The 20962-nt window shown below is 37.8% G+C and overlaps 1 protein-coding gene across 1 annotated transcript in view; it reads right to left on the reverse strand.

Annotated features, from left to right (window-relative positions):
* The window catches only part of CMC1 (C-X9-C motif containing 1), a 43305-nt gene extending 23904 nt beyond the window's left edge, over positions 1–19401 (reverse strand). Inside the window, exons 1-2 of the mRNA XM_065752351.1 lie at positions 19310–19401; positions 9724–9816 (exon numbers count right to left, since the gene is read on the reverse strand). Coding sequence (XP_065608423.1) covers positions 9724–9816; positions 19310–19334 — 118 coding nt within the window. The 5' untranslated portion in view covers positions 19335–19401. The remainder of the gene's footprint in view (positions 1–9723; positions 9817–19309) is intronic.
* Between the last annotated feature and the right edge of the window lie 1561 nt (positions 19402–20962).

Raw genomic sequence — 20962 nt, forward strand, 5'->3', positions numbered from 1 at the left:
TGGACAGTGTTAAAATGTTACAAATAAAACTCAGAGGAATTACAATAAAGCAGAAGTGCTTTACTGACCTGTTATTACTCTAGCCTTTATTCCTCTCTCAATCACGCCTGTAAAAAGAACTTTCATCAGAGCAAGAATTTCCTCTACTCTCTTCTATGCAGCACTACACAGACAGTTATTGGAAAACAATTACAATAGCACCAAAATTAAATTAAATTTTGCAGCAGGAAAGCTGGATTATTTTTGTTGCCAAGTACCAGAACAATAACACACAGAAATATTGTTTTATTCAGCAAGAGATACAACAGTTACTACTAAAAAAGCTGTATATTGTCAGTGTAATTACCACAGCTATATAAAAAATAATAATGAAAAAAAGTGCCTGAGGAACACTTCACTCCATTTAAACAATCTTTAGATCTAGATTCCACACTGAAGAAGAAGCTTAGAATGGTTTAGTCCCAAAGAAGGATGAAAATTAGAGATTTCATTAACCACACTCTGAGGTTAATGAAACCACATTTCAGAACAGCAACAAAGCATGAGGAACAGTCAGAACACCACATCTTGTTAAGAGTATGCCTACTCACTGAGCCATAATTCAACTCACTTTCTCCTGTTGCCTGATGAGGTTTATCACTCCTGTCCTTTGTTGGATTTTGTCTTTTGGGATTTTTTTTGGACTGCTCAGCTGACTCAGTGTTCCATGAAAATATGTTCAACAGGTATAGTTCTCCAGTCAACAGGAAATGGAGATCAAAACTCTCACAATACACTGCCTCCTCAAATCAAAGCAGGTCAGATGAATGTGCAATTATTATTCTAAACTCCAATTAGCACAGCTGTAATTAGAATTTTTCCCCATTACCTTTCCTTGAATATAACACACTCTTTAAAACATCAAAACACTGCCCGCAGTCCATCCGAAAGCTCACTATTGATTGGTTTGTAATTCCAAATACACAGTAGCTGCTTTTTGACAAAACTAAGCTCTGTTTTCCACTACTGCACCTAATGCTATCTACACAACACATTCTGATGTTAACAGTAGAAAAATAACCTATTTTCTGTGCGAAAGTAACCCCAGGGTAATATTCATAATTCATATACAATTAAAATATTCATACACGTGCACAGAGAATATAGTATGACCTCAAAGTATTAGATTTATTTACACAAGTGCTGACTGTCTTACCGTTGAATGCAACTCTACAGTAACTCCAAGAGGGGTTTATAATCTGAAACAGCTAAGCAATTGCTGAAGTACATAATTAAGAACACACGGTTAATATGAAAGTTACAATTAGTCACATATACTACTATTAACAATATGTGCAACTTTGCCACAGTAATATAATACTGTAATACTCTAATACATAACTATGGTGCCTGTAGTTTATCACCACCATCAACAAATAGACAGTAAAAAATATCTACAGGATTAATTCTCATTTGCTGGCAGTAATGTGAACTGAAAAGGAAGAATCAGGATGTATCAACTAGGAAAGAAAACCAAGGATCTGCCAATAGCATATCTAACAACTAATAAAAGATACAAATGTGGTCTCAGTAAGAGGCTGCAATTATAAACTCTCTTTTTTTGGGAGGACTCGGAGAAAGAAACTGATTATGTCTCTCCTAACCACTGGCTGCTGCCAGGCCAGCTCAGCCAGCACTTCTGTAAAGGCTGATCTAAACACCACTAAACATTAACACTAAACAGCATTACATAAACGTCAAGGGGAAGTCTGTCTTTCTACCTTGACAGCTTGCACCAAACTGACCTCTGAAATGGAGCCACCTACTCAACCTAATAGTACAGAGCTTACCAGTAAGAGAATTCGCAATAATTGGACCAGAGAGAAGGCAATCTTAGCCTCAAAGAGCAAAACACAAGGCATAACACGATCAAATACAACTGGTACGAAGTCAGAGGATGCACATTAGTGCTAGTGTGCTTCCCAAAAGAAAAAGTTTGAAGAAAAGAGACTGATAGTCCTCTTATTACTAGGCAAGGAATCTCCAGGCACAGCAGTAGCAATGGAGAGGCACACAGTGATCTAGAGCTGACAGGCAGTTTGTCAGCATGCAGTGACACGACTAAAAGGTGAGATGGCTGAGGATTCAGGCCTTGGTTCCAACTTCAGCACTTCCAATGATCCAAGAAAGGTACGAAGAAAACTGTTTGTATACACAGATGTACAAAAGGGAGGTACTTGTGTATATGTTATAACACTATAAATCCAAGGTCTGAAAGACTAGCTTTACTCCTGAAATATGATCAGCACCACAATACAATACTTCCTCTACTTCTAAGAGCTGCGGAATAAGTTATCCCATTGTTCAAACTTCAGCAGTTAACTTGGCCTGTGCTTATCATGTGTATTACTGCTCATGTGCTACAGTAATGCAAATCCATGCAGGCATCCTCTGTTCAAAAAAGCATTATTTAATATTCTGTATTAATCTATGCTGTGTTAATATATTTATGCTGGAATGGGAAAACAATTTGAAATTCAGGATCTTAACTGGAAACCAATAAAATCTCTAACTTGAGAAAACCAGGAGTGGACAGAACACAGATAACCTATCACGGTATGAGCTCTAAACTATCACCATCACTTTAGCATCTATACATAAAATTTTCTAACAGGTAAGAGAATCAAAATTAAGATAGTGCTTGCAGGACGTGGCAACCTGGCTGAAATTGATATTCATTAGAGTACTCTTTGCATGAATAGGAGCATTTGGACTCTGTGGTCTTTATCAGAGCCCCAGCTGGTAATGGTTGAAGGTTAATGCCTTACTCCATTCTGTTCAATTTTCTTTCCTAATTAGTCCTCCAAATCTATAGCTGTGAGCACCAAGTGTCTGTGCTCAAAAGAAACTAATTAATGCTAGCAAATTAGATCAAGTCCAAAGATCCAACAGCCAAACTCTTAAATGCTCCTTGTTAATAGGAAGTGTAGCTGTCAATAACTGCTGTTGGTGGCTATAATGAGGCCTCTTTCTTTCATTGAAAGTGATTTCATTTCTCTTTGTCCCTGTAAAAGCTGTTCCATTCCCTAATAAAATAAAAAATATAAAAACCTCTACACAACTAAGTTACAATGCTAAAGCTAGCAGTCTGACCCATTTCTTGTGATCAGCTGGGTTGAAGTGACACGAAGGGAAAAAAGAATCAAATGAAGTTCCCTCCCCAAACATTTTATTGGAAGTCCTAACTTTAGCTAGGATACTTGAAATTACCATCACCAACCAACACAATATGCTCTCATATTTCTTTTCTATGAAACCTTCTAAATCAGCTTTGCTTAGTTAATACTGCAAATATCATTCAAAAAGAGAAAAAAAAAAGCCCACGAGATCTATGATCTCATTTCTTCAAATTATAATTTACATATAGCTGTTCTCTTTGCTCAGTTTGTTGAAGCAAACCTCAATATAACATAATCCCTCTAGAGATTGTATTAATTCACTCACATGGTTAAATGCGACAAGAGTAAATGTTTGCTGGAAATATATTGACCTGAATCTCTTCCTAAAAGAAAAGCTATCATGCACAGACAAGAACATCATGAAAATTCAGCACTTTATCCTCAGAAACACCTACCAGGGGAAAACACCTATTAATTCATTACCAATACTAAATATAGCTGTAGTACTATCAATACATACCATTTACATAACTGACAACTACACAGTATGTGAATCAGTGTTCTCAGTAGCTTCATACAAGGTGAGAGGATCACACAATATGACTACATTGTACTTTAAAATGCAGATAATAAATACAGGAACAGAGGATAACGTATTTCTCCCCTTTTCTATCCAAAATGTTGTCACTCAGTTTCCTCCAAAAAATGAAGCTGTAGGTGACAAGGCAGCATAGTTTTTCCCCTCCCTTAGAAAAAGTTTATTTTATCAAAGTTTATGACTGCTCCCATGCAACCTTTTAGGCTTCCCATCAAATTCTCATCAGTGTGTATGAAAGCATGTGTAAGACATTTCTGGTCACAGTAAGGTCAATAAAAATATTACCAGGAAATGTCATGCTATCTCACTGATTTTTAACAGTTACTTGATCTTTTTGCTTCAGTCAATTAGCAGATGATTTTATTTCCATATATTCCTTAAATATGCAAATTTTTAAAAGGACTGTATTTTCCACTGTGAAGTTAAGCAGGTGAGCTAATTTCAGTTATGAATGGCATTTTTAGTTTCAATTTGCTTCAAGAAAATATGATTGATCAACAGTTTTAAATATGAGCTGTCACTTAATTTCCCAATGCTATCAGCCACAGCACCTGCCAATGTTAACCTCAGAACAGGCTACAGAAACCAACAGGCTCATGCTATGCATAGTCTGCATCAGTTAAGGAAAGTAAGCAATGCTATCTAGTAACATATCAAGTTGAAATTCACTATTTCATATATTTCATAATTTGCATTTCTTATAGAAGAATATATATGTAAGACCTTTTTTGTTTGTTTGTTTTAGGAAGGACAAATATCCAGGCACGTACTTAGGTACTTAAATGTGCAGCATCAAATATACCTCAATCAGAAATTTCTTCCTTTTTATGGAGTTTGATTTGTCAGGTGTAAGGGTCATGGTCTAGAGCAGGTGGCCCCTACGGGGACAGAGATAATGTCAGTGACAGGACTGTTGAGTAAATGCACATTATCAAAACTCTGGTTGACACTGGTCATGCTCTACTGTAGAGAAGCCTGCAGTAGTGTTGCATCCCATCATTTCCACTAAGTATCAACATGAGCCCTGAGGAGGAGAGGGCTAATGGGGAACATGAAGAATGGGAGGAGGGTGACTGCCTGGAAATGTCCTTTTCCAGCCACACTTTCCAAACCAATTTTTAAAGCGTTGCCAAGTATCTTACAAGATTTTTCAGAGCAAACGGATTCATACTGCTAATTACTTCCTACAGACATGAGAACCAACTTAACTATGCTCCAGAGCAGATTCCCATCTCACCACAGGTAGAAACTATCTTCCTTTTGTCTCCCTCTTCTACTTTAAAAAAACAAAGCATACAGAACACCCTGTCTTCTTGACCAAATTAATTCCTCCCATGACAAAACTTCAAACAAGATGCAGATGCATTCTTATTTGTGGAGTTGTAGGTAGGATCAAGTGTTCAAACATCCAAACTGTTTCCTTTACTTCACTGCCCTCCTAACGGCAGAACCAAACTGATCAGACTAGCTATTCCTGTACTCACTCTGAAAAGCATATAGTTCAGTTACCTATGTAAATCCTCTGAACCTGACAGAAGACATCTGCAACTCTTGCTGACTGTGAAAGGCCCAAACCCACTGATCAGTACCAGATACCAAAACAAAAAAGACAAAAAGAAAGTTTAGACTAACACTTCTTGTCACTAGAAAGAAGAAAGAAAAAAAAAAAGGATTGTGGGGTTTGGGAAGGTGGGGGAGAGGTATTTTCTAACACAACAAATACACAACATATTAAAAAAATATACAAAATTAAAGTTTCATGAATGACTCAATAACCTGAGCACTTTCTTTTGGGGATCTAATGATATAAGACAAATTCAGAACCAAAACCCACAACCTCTAAAAGTTAACTGTTTATGTTTTTTTTTGTTAGATTTCCAAAGCAAGCTAATAAAAATAAAAAGCTATCTAAATGTACAATATATACAGTATTATGCTTTATATATTTCTGTCCTGAATGGTTCTTTTCTATCTAACCCTGAGAATTTAAAAATTTCAGAATCAATAACTCTGAACTGCAGAATAAGTGCTCTTAAGTAACAGAACAAATATTTATTATGTACACAGAATCAAAATCAACCAAAGCCCTTAGAGCTGAGTGTTCCTAGTTTCACAACTGAGAGGAGTCCTGGAAAGAAGAGTGCAAGAAACTGAAACAGCAGATGTTTTGATAAGCTTAAGACAATCTTTCCATGAAAAATGATCAATTGAGGCCCCTGATATTTGCTGATTTTAAGAAATGTACTCAAAATTTAGATTTTATAACTGCAAATTAAAACCAAAAACTTGATGATTTATAAGGAATAAAGCTCAAGAAATTATTGTACAAAATAAAAGGATGCAGCAGCAGCAGATAAGCACTCCTCTTAGCCACTTCAGTTCATTAATACCTCTGTTATATGCCAAGAATACACGGATAGAATTACATGGGTATAACATGGCTCATACTAGTGTCTGCCTAAACACTCTGAAATGTTCCTGCATGACAACGTGCTGTGGTTGTTCCGTTTGTTTGACAACATTTAAACAAGGTAATGTTCTCTGTAGATACTCCAATAATAGCCCACAATTTAATGAACATACACTTAACGGACATGCTGACATTCTGGTCAAGGAAAATTGATCTCTGTTCTTCAAAAAGAACATTTACTCTCTTAACAAAATTACTAACATCGTATTTTTCACTGGAAAAAAACTTAAATCTTAAACACAGAACACAAATTATTCTGCAATTAAGACATCCTGAATTCTTGAGAAACATGCAGCACTTACAAGAGCTACACTACAACAATTTGAAAATAAAAATAAAATCAAAGTAAATGTAAACAAGTAAAATGAAATAGAACTGGCTTACTTAATTGTTCTTAAAAATTATCTTAAAAATGGACAAGTTTTCACAATTATTTCATCCACAAGCTACTCTGTTAAGCTAGTACCCCAGCACAGCAATGGGTCACCCATGTAATCATGCTGGCGTAGCAATATCACCTCTTGAGTTAACAAAACCTTTTCTTATTTATTCTTTTTATTTTTAACCCTTGGGGTTTCTTTTTCTCTGGATGCCTCCTGAACACGTGCTGGACAGGCTGTCGCTACTCACATTATTAGCTCTGATAAGCACACATCTCTAGGTGGTATAGCTGCAGGCTAAGGTAACGGCCTGTATACAGATGGACCCCATGCTCATGCAGAGAACTATTGAGTGTACAGGGGCTCCCTGTAGGGACAGACAGGAAGCCAGCATGATCAAGAAAATTGTAAAAGCCCACACTTGTAGAATAGCTTTTTCTCCTATACTAATAATACATTTGTCACAATTTCCTAGAGACAAAATGAAACAAAGCTATACCAATAGGAGTTGGTCAAACAAAATTAACAAACAGTAGAAAAAACTAAACCAAAAACAAGCTAAACAAGAACCTATGCTACTTAGTGTAAACAGCACCATTTCATATAAGTGCATTCTGTAGAACAGCAACTGGATCTCAGGAGTTCTGATTACATAATTACACAGCTTATGTTCATAGTTTGTAATTCTTCACAGCATAAAAGCCACTGCCTATTTACCATGATTAATACTATACTTCTGTACTAACAAGACAAATTTATTCCAGGAATAGTTTCACAATAGATTGGAGAGAGAAATTCTCCTCTTGACAAAAATGTTAAACTTCGCTTCCCTTGACTTGCTCTCCACCTCCCTATATGGATGGAAAGGCGTAGCTGAAGTGATGCAATAACCTCTTTTCAGAAGGGATACGAATGTAGATGTTGTTCATTCATTGAATTAAAAAATAAAAAAAAAGCACTGGAAACACTCAGTTTCCACCTATAACTTTCAAGAGGTTGATCAAAACTGGCTTTGAGCTAACAGCAAGACAGGTGAGTCCACAAATCTTATTTCCCAAAAGATTTTTAACTGATATTCCCTCATCAATGATCCACATTACTGATATTGGTAATATATAATACACAGCATGACGCTGGTGCCCTCCTTTGGTCCAAATGGTATCAGATGGACACACAAGATAAATGAGGTGTTCTGGGTCAATAGTGAGCGTTTCATGAGGTAAAAGGGGTGACAGTGGTACCCTTGCTCATCTGCTTGCTTTCAGTGCACTGCAATGTATGGTAGTTTGTGTGAGCCTGGTTAAGTTGATTTATGGGCTACACTGTCTGGTTGTAACTAAATTTAATCCTCAGAAAACGGATGTGTGGTTTAAAAAAAAACTTCTGTAAAGAAAATGTGAATTGAAGATAGTGTAAACAACACAACCACAACCAAACATAATAATGGCTGAGTTGATACTTGTTCTAGTTAGAGCTCATCGTCCAGCCACCTTACAAGAAAAAAAAAAAAACAACAATCTAACCAGTGTTACTTAAAGTCATGATATCAAATCCAATATTTCACTATCCTATTAAGCCTCATGATTGAAGCGTAGAAAACTATTACAACAGCAAAAGACAAAAAAACACATCACAGAAACACTTGTGCTTAAAAACAACTTAGGGAAGAACTGTGCAAGTGTAACCATTGACAAAGCATCTAGTTCTGTGGGAATAAAAAAAATGGGATTCCTGGAAAAGTTTACAGAGAACACCACACATTAAACTCTTCCTGCCCACTACTCATAGCCATGTGTCTGCAGCAAAGACATTGGAGCCAGAAGAGCACAAAGAGCTGCAGGATGCCATAAATGCAATTATCTCTACAAAAAACAAGCCCTTTAAGTAGCAGAATCTGTACAGAACTCTGTAATGAGACAGGAAATGATGAAAATCATCCACACCACACGGAGGTTCGCCAGTTATCTCATAACAAAGTGCTTAAACGATTTGCCCAACTTCAAGCATTTTTGTTTTCTTGTCTTTTCTTTCTTTAGATTTATTTTTATTTATTTATTTTAACACATAAAGACAAGTGTTTCAGATTTGGTGACCTTTTCTCTGATGACAGGTGGCTGTGAGTAGTTTGCTGCCTGGCAGACATTTTCAACAAAAATAAATAAGTAAATAAATAAATAAACCCACTTGATGTGTCCCTTCAAGGTGAAGTTGATGCTTCAGCAAAGAGGGAGAAAGTAACTGCTTTTCAAAAGGTATTTGTGCTACGGAAAGAGCATTTTGAAAATGGATGTTTGGAAATGTGTCCATTGTTACTATTATGGAAATCAATGCAAGTGTCTCACCTATAAAACCCTCTCATATATCGGTATACTTTAACTTGGAAACTGAATTTTCTAACCAACTTAAAAATCACAGGAAGTTTCAGAAGGCTTTGAATCCATCTGTTAAAGATATACACATGCAACACAATCTGATCAGCTTATTTCATCTTTATCTCATTCTTTTTTAATCTTTATTTTTGCATGCATACACTAGTATAGTGAACATACGTATAATTAATAACTAAGCCTACGTATTTTGGGAGAGTGTGCTCAAATGCTGGGTTTTTTTTAACCACTAATCTTCAAAATAAAATAAAAAGTACCAAAGCAGACAGCATCAGCCTAATCCAAATTCTAATAATATATCATCGTGTACATGTACCACTAAAGCACTGATGAGGGAATGGATACATTTTAGTAAATAAATCTGTAATAATGAAGGAGGGCCTACCTGAAGGCTCACATGAAGCAACTTCATCTATGCAAGTATATCAAATATGTACAGTAACTTGTGTTGCTCTCCCATTACATAATCCAGATCAAAATATGGAAAGTTTTCCATCAATCTGAAGCTATCCAAGAGCATGCCGTTTTGATAAACACTCCACACTCCCATGAAGCCAAAGCCAAGCTGGCAGATTTTTATATATACAACGTATTATTATTGGTTTCACAGTGAACAGTTAAGATGCTGAACATACATATTAATTCTGACTACTTGTCTCCAAAACCAGGGATTATATGCAGGGCACAAATGTGAATACATCAGATCTCCTGATGCATATTTGACTCTTACCTTGCACTTTATCTGAACATAGCTCCTTAGCTCGGTCTCTCATTATTTGTGGGATCAAGACATCTTTTTCTACATGTCTCAGCTTAGAATTCTCTGCAAGAGATAGAAACAAAAAAAATCAAGAAAAATAAAATTGATCCACAGAAATAACAAGCACTGTTTATAGAACAGACAGTAATATACTAAATCCACCACAAATCAGCAGCAGAAAATAACATGGAAACCATACACACTGAAAAGCAGGAAAGTCCCAAGATCTGAAATTACTCAGATACAGGCACAAGCATTATCCTGAACATTTTCTGTTCTGCTCGATGTGCAAAATGAACCAACAATAATGAAAGAAACGAAGAAATCTGTTGGCACTTTCCTCTTTCTACCGTACTAAATAAAATATCTGCATAAAGACAGCAAAATGATTTAGTTATGTTTAATTCAAGATATTAATATTTTTCTATCTGCATTAGCTATACAGCTACAGCTATTCAGCTTGTGATAAAATAGAGAAATATAGCATGTTAGAGCAGAACCTGAAACTTGTATTTTAATGTGGAAGACTTAGGTTCTTTGAAATGAAACTGAAGTTATCATTTTCTTACATACAGAACCTGTGAGTTTCTTCATTTAGAAATTCAACAAGAGAAAACATTGACACCTGAACTCTGAATTTACATGTAGAGCCACGGTTTGCATTCAGTTGGCTCTGAACAGGACTCAGTACTATTGAGTACTAGGGATAACAGAGATCACCTGGAATGCAATAATTTTTTTCTAAATCAACTCTCTTCAAAACGAAGGGATGAGAATTTATTGAGCACAGCTTTTTTCCTTCTTCACTTCTGAGTTAAAGCCCTGTACAGAACATTTGCTCAGTACACTGTAGAGTCCAATATCCTTAAACCAAATACCTTATTTTCCTTCTCAAACACACTATTTATTTACTTTTTGATGTTGACATAATTCAACACAGAATCTGTTGTGATGTTCTCATTATGAAAACTGTTAGATATGCTGTTATTCTGAGTGACAATCATACAATTTCAAAATAACATTAAAATATTTAGATTAACCGGAAGAAAAAGTGTGATGTATAAATCAAAGAAATGAGAGAAAAAAAAAGGATCTTTTCATATACACTAATTTTCAGAACATTTGCAGTTTTCTCTAGATCTAAAGCAAACAGATGAATGTTTCTTTAGTCATTTCTAATGCCTCATTTTTTAAAGGTTAGTAACATTATGAGGCCACAATACGAGGTTTCGCAGCATTGTATCTGTGATATTACCAGGGGAGTCTGGTAACGAAACACTATAATGACCAATACACAGAACTAAAAGCTTATCTTTCTCCCAGAAAAAATTCTTGTTTGAAACTTCTACTGCAAAAAAAAAAAAAAAAAAAAAGGAAACAAAGTCTCTCAAGCATCAAAAATACTAAACAGAAATTTGCTTTTATGCTCTGATTTTCATGACTGAGAACATAATAATGAATACAATTCTAACAGTTCCTCAGAATATCAGTACAACTAATATCAAATATCAGTACAACTGTACAGAGCATTTGCACAGTAAAATACAAGCTGTCTTTAAACTTTAAAGCACATTTCTTAAAAAGCAGAACAAATAAGTTCAGCCAAATGGTATAGCAGGAAACAGCACCACCAAACTACATGCCTCTGCTCTGCTTTGAGCAACTTCAGCCAAAACAACTGGCACTACTGCAATCCTGCCCTATCCCAGTGCCTGCAATGCTCTTCCCTCTGCACACACAGATGTCCTCCACAGCCTGTGGACTGAAAAGAGAACTGAATTTGGTTAAGCAATGCACAAATTTCTAGTTAGGCAATTTTTCAGCTAGATAAATTCTCCAGTCTATTTCAGTATGAAACTTCCATGGTCCATGAGAAATAACTGCAAGAGTAGGAACAAGTGGAGGGAAAGCTACAGCTGTCACAAGCACCACTGGCTCAAACTAGAGCCTATGCAGTTGTTTTTTCTTAGCTAGTGGAACATCAGCTGCCACCAAAGCAAAGGATTTGACAGTCCCCAGTTGGCACTGTGCACCCTCATCACATCACCACCTGCGGGCACCTCAGGACACAGGGCAACATCCAGTAAGACAAGCCAGAAGAGAGTTACAATGGTCATTTAAAGGCAATTATGGAACAGTATAAGGGAAAAAAGAATAAAGACCACTTACGGTCTCATCTATGGGCGTTTTCTTATTCAGAAGTTTGTTGGCAATTATTAGCTTTTAAACCATTTAAAGTACAAGCAATTCAAATCATCTTGTACAGTCAAGTGGTAGCTTTCTGCACCCACCTGCATCTGTATCTCCAAATAGGCCAAATGAAGATGTTCGGCTTCAGCAGTACTGTTTTCACTCATCATTTTCAACTGGAACATATAAAGCATATCAATATCCTTCCTTGATTCTAAACTATTCATTATGTTATATGAATAGTGATTTTTCAGTCAAGGATCTCAAAACACATTCCTGAAGTTGGTATCCCTAGCATTTATACAAAACATTAAAGAAAAATAAGGCACAAATACTAACAATGTCAGATACCACATAGAAAAAAGTTTGTGTGGAATAATCGCATTTCTGATAGCGACTTGTAAGTGCTTGCAAATAGATCATCAGGCTAACTAAATCAGCTCTGCAGTTAACATTACACAGCAAGAACTTAAGAAACAACACCTTAGAAGCAAAACTTCATCAAAAAACATCAGACAGCCGTGATTTGAAGCCACCAATTCCTTTTGCCTTTTTTCAACTATATTACATTTTCTAGAATAATAAGTAGTGTTTTCCCTTCAGACAGTTCACTTGTCTGCACTAAGAAATATATTTCTTACTCCAATACCAGATTTGCTGCCAACTAGTCCCAACACAATCTGCCTTACAATACAGCTACTACGTATTTTGCCTACTGTTTTATTTTCTCTTCAAAATATCAATAGAATATTTCTTGCTAAGAAGATTAATACCTAATTTCTTGCTAGGCAAGCAAGAAATAGGTATTCCTACAGTTTGCCCTTCTTGCTTGAAGTTGATACCTTTGGTTCCTATCCACATCCTCGCTGCACTTTGCCTGGTCTTCCACATAGGTTGCTCAAGATACTGTCAGCGTTTGAACACGCTACTTCTCAGCTGCCAGCAGGACAAACAAGTGTTAGCAGCACCTTCTACTCCACATCTTCACCAGCCAAAATCTGGGCAAGCTGTATAGGGGCTGTTCGATCACGGCCTGAACCACTGATGGATCACATGAAGCAAGCACAGTCAGCCATGGGAACACAGATGAAGGCAATTCACCTGTGTGACCAGAAGGGGCACAGTCTGACTCCACCTCTCCTAGAACCCACTTAAGGGCTGACCAACAGTGGGGAAGGATCTCTCTGGAGATAGCTCCTTTGGAGTTTCCTACTGTGAGACTAGGACATGGGTGAGAATTTTCCTTTATTTTGACTGCCTCTTTCCAACAATAATCTTTCTAATTGTATCATCTGAGAAATATCTCAACTACAATACTGTTTGCATTATTCATTCTGTTTACCATATGCAAGCAGATTAAAATCCTTTATAGGATTTGTCACTGTAATTTGCTATTAGAACCAAAAGTTACGAAGAAAGAACCAGGAACATAAGCAACATATTATGTTCCTGGTATAGGTATAAAGTATATAAATATATAGTAAGTATATATAAGTATAAAGCATAGGTTAGAAACTCCGAAGTAACAATAGTACAGTATTGTTAAATTAACAATAGAAAAATAGCACTCTGTACAAATAGACACAAAAGTTAAGCCAAAACCAAATGTAGGCTTGCAGGTGTTAACACATCTAGGCCACTGGCTCCTTGAAAATGAAGGAAAGGCTACAGCCAAGGAATCAGTGAAGTAAAGCTACTAGACAAAATAGTATCAGTGTGCTCCAAAACACTGTCACGTCTCACAGGGACACAGAACAAAACAGCTCAAAGATCTAAACTTACATTTGCCAGAATAGAAGACACAAGAACAAAACCTATAGGTAAGTAAGGATCCCTCTGAAATTGTTCTCTGTGCCACTTCAGGCTACTGTAAAGAATTAAGGGTAGAGGCTCATGAAAGTACATGAGATACCCCTATTCAGTGAAACATTAAGAACAATTTTAGAGCATTGTTTTTCTTAACACAGAATCTGTGGGTTCTGGCAAATCTCAATGCCTGAAACAGCTCTGACTGTACATAATACACAGGGCACAAGGCTACATTTGTAAGTTTACTGTGGCTGATTAAAACCCTTAACTGCAAAAGCTATCTAGTGCCATGGAAAGCACTGTGAACTTTTGGTTTAATAGTTTCCATTGTTTTTATAAAACTCAGAAAAAAGCCAGGGAATATATGCACCAGTAGGATGCAACCACTAGAACAGTAGAGAATACGTATCTTGTTCCCTCTGCATGGAAGATAGGAAATGACAGAAATTCTCTTTGCCTTCAAGCCTTTAGCTATAGGATCCACAAAGTCCTGGAGAGAGGATCATGGCACAGTCCCGTGCAATGGACAGAAAGCCTTTAAAAGGACAAGAGATGGAAGGAATATGAAGCTGTTCTACAGTCTTAATAATGAAAGCAACTCCATCAGCTTGTCATGTTGAAGCCTGTTATAAAAAGGAGACACCAAGATCAAATCTTTCCTGGAACAGCAACCCAGTATATGTTTTATTACCTCTCCTCCCTCACTCAGCATCACTGGTTACTGACTCTATTCATCTCTCTGTCACTGCATCCTGCTGGTATTTACAGCTCTGCCCTCATTTCTCAGACTACTTTAGGTAGCAAGGACACAGATTACTCAAAAGTTGAGAAGTTGAAAACGTGTGCCAGATCTTTGAAGAAGCCTCACACCTTTAGCATCCAAAAGGAAATGCATTAAGCAATTCCAGTAAAAGTTCTCGAAACATGCACTTCTGGTTACTCTGCTTGTCATTTGGATGTCCTTATTTATCTACTGTCAATTTTTCTTAAAAATAACTCAAACTAGCACTTTAAATATATTAGGTGGTTCAGTAAGAAACACAGTACTTATGATGAGCTAAGCAATGGATAATAAGTTAACAAAGTGCATTAAATTTGGGGGTTTAGTCTTGTTTTCTATCTGTTGACAAAAACAATTTCTACACTGTAAAGACAGCATACGATTATTTTGTTTTACAAAGACTGTATCTTCCTATGGGCTGATTATAAAGCTGCCTGGAAAGTATACTTTTCTTAATAAAAGAAGTAGCAGTGCAGCGTTAATTGCATGCTTTCAGGCAAATGTTCCTTTCATCAGACTATTGGCTTCAAAATCCACTTCAGACTTATTCCAGTAGCTTAACAGTTGCGTTCTGAATGGGCAAAGAAAACTCCTTCAGGAAAAGAATGCACTCAAGATTTTCATCTCAGCTATTTTGCCTAGCTTATCCAATCTGGATTAAATAACAAGTTACAGATCTTATATTAATTCATGCTAATTCATGTGAGTATATATGCACTCCACAAAAACAGTCATCAAAAAAGACCTATATCACCAAATATGTTATCAATTACTTGAAGTCTCTGCTTTGAAATATAAAGCCACACATCACTGCAACAAATTTAGAGCTAGATCTATTAAAATCATGGGCAGAGAAAAAAAAGCAAGTGCTTCTAAAAATCTGAGGATTTTTTCCTACAATTGTAGCTTTTTAAAAAATGCTTCTTAAAGATTAAATTAATACTTTAAGTACCCAACCATACAACCCATGAGGGAACTCCTGTGCTCTCACTCCGAGAAGCTCATGGGGCCAAAACAAAAAAAGTTTCAGCATACTCATTTGCAACTTTGGTCCCACAGAACTGTTCAGGATCCTGCTAAAGGGAAAAACATCCAGTGTGAAGCAGCTCACGATGGACCAGGAGCAAACATTTTAATGTGTACATGAAACACTACCAAGTTTGGTAACTTCATTTGCACATCGGTGATTGTGTAGGAATTGGGAGTCTTAAGTATTTTGCTTTCTACCAAGGTTTTAAAGTACAGAAGGACAACGTAAAGTGATAGAAGTGTCATAATCAAAGTGAAGAAACATGATTTCCCAAAATCCTGATTGAAAAGCAAAAGCAGCTGATTGGTGTAGTTCCTTTATACAGTAGCCTTTTTTTTTATGCTGTATATGAATAAATCTCATTGTATTTAAAAAGTTACAGATTTTGAGATTTTTCTATCTAATATTCACATCATTTTAAATTAAGATGGAGTACAGGGATGACAACACCAGGGAAAATTTCCAAAGCTTTAACTTCTCACCATTCTATCATCACCTCAAAGTCAATTTTCACCTTTTTCACTGGCTGAATTTGTTATCTTACATTTTGCTTTGGGGCTCATGTGTTCTTACAATATGGCAGTACTGGATTACAAGAATACTGACAAGCCTGTTCGCTAAAAATGAGCAATGGCTATATTACAGTCTGTAATATCTAGAAAGAAAAGGAACAGTAAACCTGACAGAGTACACTTATTTGTTAATTACACGTGGCTTCCAAATGCTCATACATCTACTGACTAATAAGTAAAGCCAAGTCTGAAGTTGCTTGTGGAGATTTTTGATGCAGAGAGATTTGGCTGTTGCTTTTCTTCACTCCTCATAACATAGTCAGGACCCAAAGAATCAAATGCAGATCTGGGCTTAGTATTTACTATGCTGCTTCATTCACGCTATCTTGAACTGTTACACAGCAACAGAACTGCCAGTTAGGGAAACACAGGGTGTGAGCTACTGAAAAGGAAACCACCCCAAACCCCTTCAGACAATTGTACATGACAATTCCAGCCAAATACACAAAATAAGAAGGCAGCAGCAACTATGGATGTTACTATTTAGAATTCTACTTATTCTTAATTCTATTACTTCTGAATTATTCACTTGTTAAGCTGATGTAAAATTTTTCCAATCACAATTTCTTGTCACTTAAACAAAGACACCAGGCAGCAATTACTTCAAAATCAAAATACACATTTTTTTGTTGTTTTTTTTTAATTTAACATTTATTTTGGTTTTTAATGAAAGTGAGGATTAAAAAGACAACAAAAAATGCTTGCTTTATTCATCTTTGATTTCTGCACTAACAGATTTAATGAACAATCAGCACATATCAAACAACTGAATGGAGACCTTACAAACCAACATCACATACACGTGATCAAAGAAACGTAAGTGATTATTCAGTTTTCCAAAAGTTGCAGAGCATGAAGTGTTCTGTCACAGAGAGAAGACTGAAAGCCTTTTGGTTACATTAACAAAACGACTGAAGATGTTTCTCTGGATTTTAAAGAATCCGTTCAAACTATTCAATGTTCTAAAACTAACTGGAGTGTCCCAGTACATCATCCATGTTTTAGTTCTTTTTCCAGAACGGTTCTCTATAATGGGCTATTGAACAACTTCAGTGAATCACTACTATCCTTTCCATTCACATTTCTGACACAGGCCAAAGACATGAAGAACATCAGAAAGGTCGGTCTGATTTAACAACCTTCTTGATGAGGGTAACTTACATGCTAATCACCAATGTTATGTAAGGAAGTTTAATTAAGAGGTGAAACTGTTCTTCCTTTTACTTATTTTTCTCCTTTAAATTTGACATTGCTGTCTCTCTTATTATTTCTTCCAATCTTTTGAAGATATGAATATATCTCCGTATATTCTTCTATTTCTGCCCTACTGTCCACGTCATTTAAAGCCCCTAAAATGGCCAAGGTAGGTGCCAAACTTTGTACTGTGTATGTAAGCTACTACCAGTAACCTTACTCTTCTTTTTAAGCATTTGTGAGTTCTCAGAAAGGGATTCAGATATCATTATTCAAAAAATGACAGCTACAACCAAATGCATGTTAAAAAGAAAATGTGCATGTTAAAAAGAAAATGGAAGTAGCATCTTAACAACGGTAATTTTAGAAGTGGTGCATACAAAATAATTAAATAAATAAACTTCCATGCTGGGCTGTAGCACATTTATTCTAAAGAGGGATAACACATAAATTGCGTTAACGCAGAATTTTCTCAAATGACTTATCTACTAATTCATTTACTGGCCAGCCAGCATGGGGCTCTGGACAGCCTGATCTATTGGGTGGCATGCCCGCCCACAGCACGGAGTTCAAACTAGATGATCTCTAAGGCCACTTCCAATCCAAGCCATTCTGTGAATGTAATCACCTACTAATACAGCCTCAGCTCCTTCCCAAACTGTGGCTGTCAAAAAGCCTCCTTCCACAAAAGTTGTGACATGATTCACAGCTTCCACATCCTGAGCCTTAGAGGACTCCCTGATACTTGCTCCCTACTGCCTGGCAAAGGCATGAGAATATTTGTGTGTTTTGTAACCATAAATGGAGCATCACTCACAGTAACTATTAACTCAACTGTGATTTTTCCTCTTTTTTTTTCCCCTCATACACAAGCAAAGAAGCAGTTAATGATGACAACCGCATGGGGTATCTGAGTTAACACCTTACTGATACAAACAGAGCAGCTCACACCTCTTGCAGCTATTGTTCCACTTTCTCCACAATCTCACATAGACATCTCTGCTTTCAATACACGTTCTGAGGTTTTCAGCGGAGATGTAACAGTCAGGGGCTGATGGCAGGGCTAGTAGGGAGATAAGCTAGAGTATAACAAGGTTGCAGATTGAGCGAGGTGTCAGTAAGCAATGCTGCTGCTTAGCAGATCAATCTCAGTATTGGTGTCATAGAGTATATATCTACCTCCTTGGGACTACTAACACAGAGTAAAAAAAAAAACAACAGCTACAGTATAGGATGGGAACCACATGTCATGTAACAACAGGAATAAACAGGGAAGCAAACCACAGCTATACCTTTGGAAGTATAGTTTTTGCTATACAAATGAACAATAGCTTGATTTCAGCTACAGTAATTACTATAAACAACTTTTAATGGATAAGTGAGAGCAAAATTGTGCTGCTGACAACAACCAGTGTTAAGTTTTATGTCATTTTCTTAACTCTAACACACTGTCACTTAGATGAGCTATCCACAAAACCAGATCTTGACCACCACAGCGGTGCATTATCAGCAGGGCCTGGGAAGCCGGGCCCAAGCCATTGCCATCAGGAGCAGGAAACAGCCAGCGCCCTTTGGCTCTTGAGGACAAAGCCTCACTTAGCGAGGCTCGGCCTTTTAACACAGGCTTGCCTGCAATAGGCACATGCCCCAGGAACGCAACTGTCACGTGTAACTTATACTACTGTTAGGCCACAGGTTAAAACTAAAGTCACAGGACGCAGCCATCAGCCACTTGTGCGCACGAGGGAAGGCACCGCGATGCCCCGGAGCTCAGGCCGGGTTCTGCCGCTGAGGGGAGCCGGAGCCCCCACACCACGAGCACCCGAGCCCACCGAGGCTCTCGCGGTGAAACCTCCTCCACACGCGGCGTGGAGGATAGCAGAAGAGGCCCGCGGGGACTTCCCACAGGAAACCACGGCGTGGCGCCCACGGGAAGAGGAGGCGCGGGGGTGAGCGCTCCGCGGCGGCGGCGGCCCCTACCTGCTGCGCCGGGGGGAGGCTCCATCAGCGACTCCACGCTACGCTCGCACCTGCGCAATCTGCGTAACTGGCCGTACCTCGCTGCCGCGCAGGCGCGGACCAACCCTGTCCCCACCCCTGAATCGAGCAGAGCGGGAGCGCATGCGTAGCGGAAGGCGGGAAGGGCTGGCGGAGTGGGGCGCGGATTTGTGGGTGCCGGGGGGTGAGGCTCAAATTTTGTCTTGGAGTAGAGGATATCAGCTTCTCTAAGTGAGGGCACAGCTGCTGTCTGAGGCATGGGAGCCATTTTGGGGTGTCTGATGTGGGGGGCTGGGAGAAGAGGACGGGAATGAGAGGAGCGGCTGCCTTCATTGGTTAGTTGGTTTGCAGCCTTTAAGAAAGAGCTTCCTGCTTAATTGTGGTTACTGAAGTATAATCACACTAGGAGGTCTAAGGAAAGAATACACAGTGCTTTTTGCATACTGTCACTGTGAGTTTATTGCTGTTCAATCTGATCTGCCTGTCCTTGGTTTGCCTTTGTATTGAGACATATCTGAGGCGTAATGTAAGGCAGAGGAATAATTCTGGTCTTTTACTTGTAAGTCTCCAGTATATCTAACTGACCAGTCTTTCTTTATCTGTTAGTGATACGGCCAACGACTTTGAGAAACAAAACTCAGAATGAAAATCTGTAAGAAAGTACATGGGTGTGAAAGAAATACATCCTATTTATTTCCATACAAACTATAACAACTATAAAGAGCACAATAACGTATTTTGCTAGAGAAAATTCTCAGCTACGAGATGCTGTTTTTCAACATAGTCAACACTTTGCAATGATATTCCAGTGTTGCCACCATAGTTTCCAATGCGTTGAAGCCAGTATTCAGCTCCACATGCAATTCCCTGCTCTCAATCTACCGATATGCACTGATGAGCAGATTGAGATGCTGTTAATTTCGTGATGTGGCAGCTGTGTATTGCTGTTGCCTTAGCTGAATTGCAAAACCCACCACTTCCCTGTGTTCACATCCACTGTTTGGTCTCCATAAATGTTCACAAGCATCAGTGAATGTCAGTGGGTGCCATTTTTTCCACACAGTGTAATTCAATGCCACTTCTTTGCTTGAGACTCTCTTCCATGTCTGATGCTATTTTGTCTCACTGCCCCTCTGCTGCCATCTGTCACACAGCCGTAAAATGTAACAGCATCTTGGTGGGAAGGTTCAGCTTCTACTACTATACCACCAACATCCACCTCTGATGTCATGTGACAACATAACAAGATAGGAGGCATTACTTTCAGAGCAGCCCTTGTACTATATTCGTAAAGCTGCAAAAATGATTCCTCAAGAATTAAGAAAATCTTTAAACAAGGAGACAAAGTGAAAGCTGAAAGTCAAGACTTTTTAACAGACAGAATCCAGAGTTTCCAAAGACCTTTTCCTACCAGCCTCTTCAACTGTTTTGGCAGACAAGTGGTATGAAAAATCAGTCCATTTAAACACCAGCCTCTTATATGAGGTGGCAAAAATTCTTCTTCAGTATAACATTTCCTTTGTTATCCTGCTTGTTACTTCCTGTTTAGTGCAAATGAACTGAGCATTAAACATTACATCCTCAGATAAGTGAGAAGTCCAGGAGTCTTCCTCAAACACCAGATAAGTCTTGTAT

The sequence above is a fragment of the Cyrtonyx montezumae genome, unplaced genomic scaffold (assembly GCF_038088225.1).
Source record: "Cyrtonyx montezumae isolate F1298 unplaced genomic scaffold, pur_monq_1.0 scaffold_8, whole genome shotgun sequence".
NCBI classification, from domain to species: domain Eukaryota; kingdom Metazoa; phylum Chordata; class Aves; order Galliformes; family Odontophoridae; genus Cyrtonyx; species Cyrtonyx montezumae.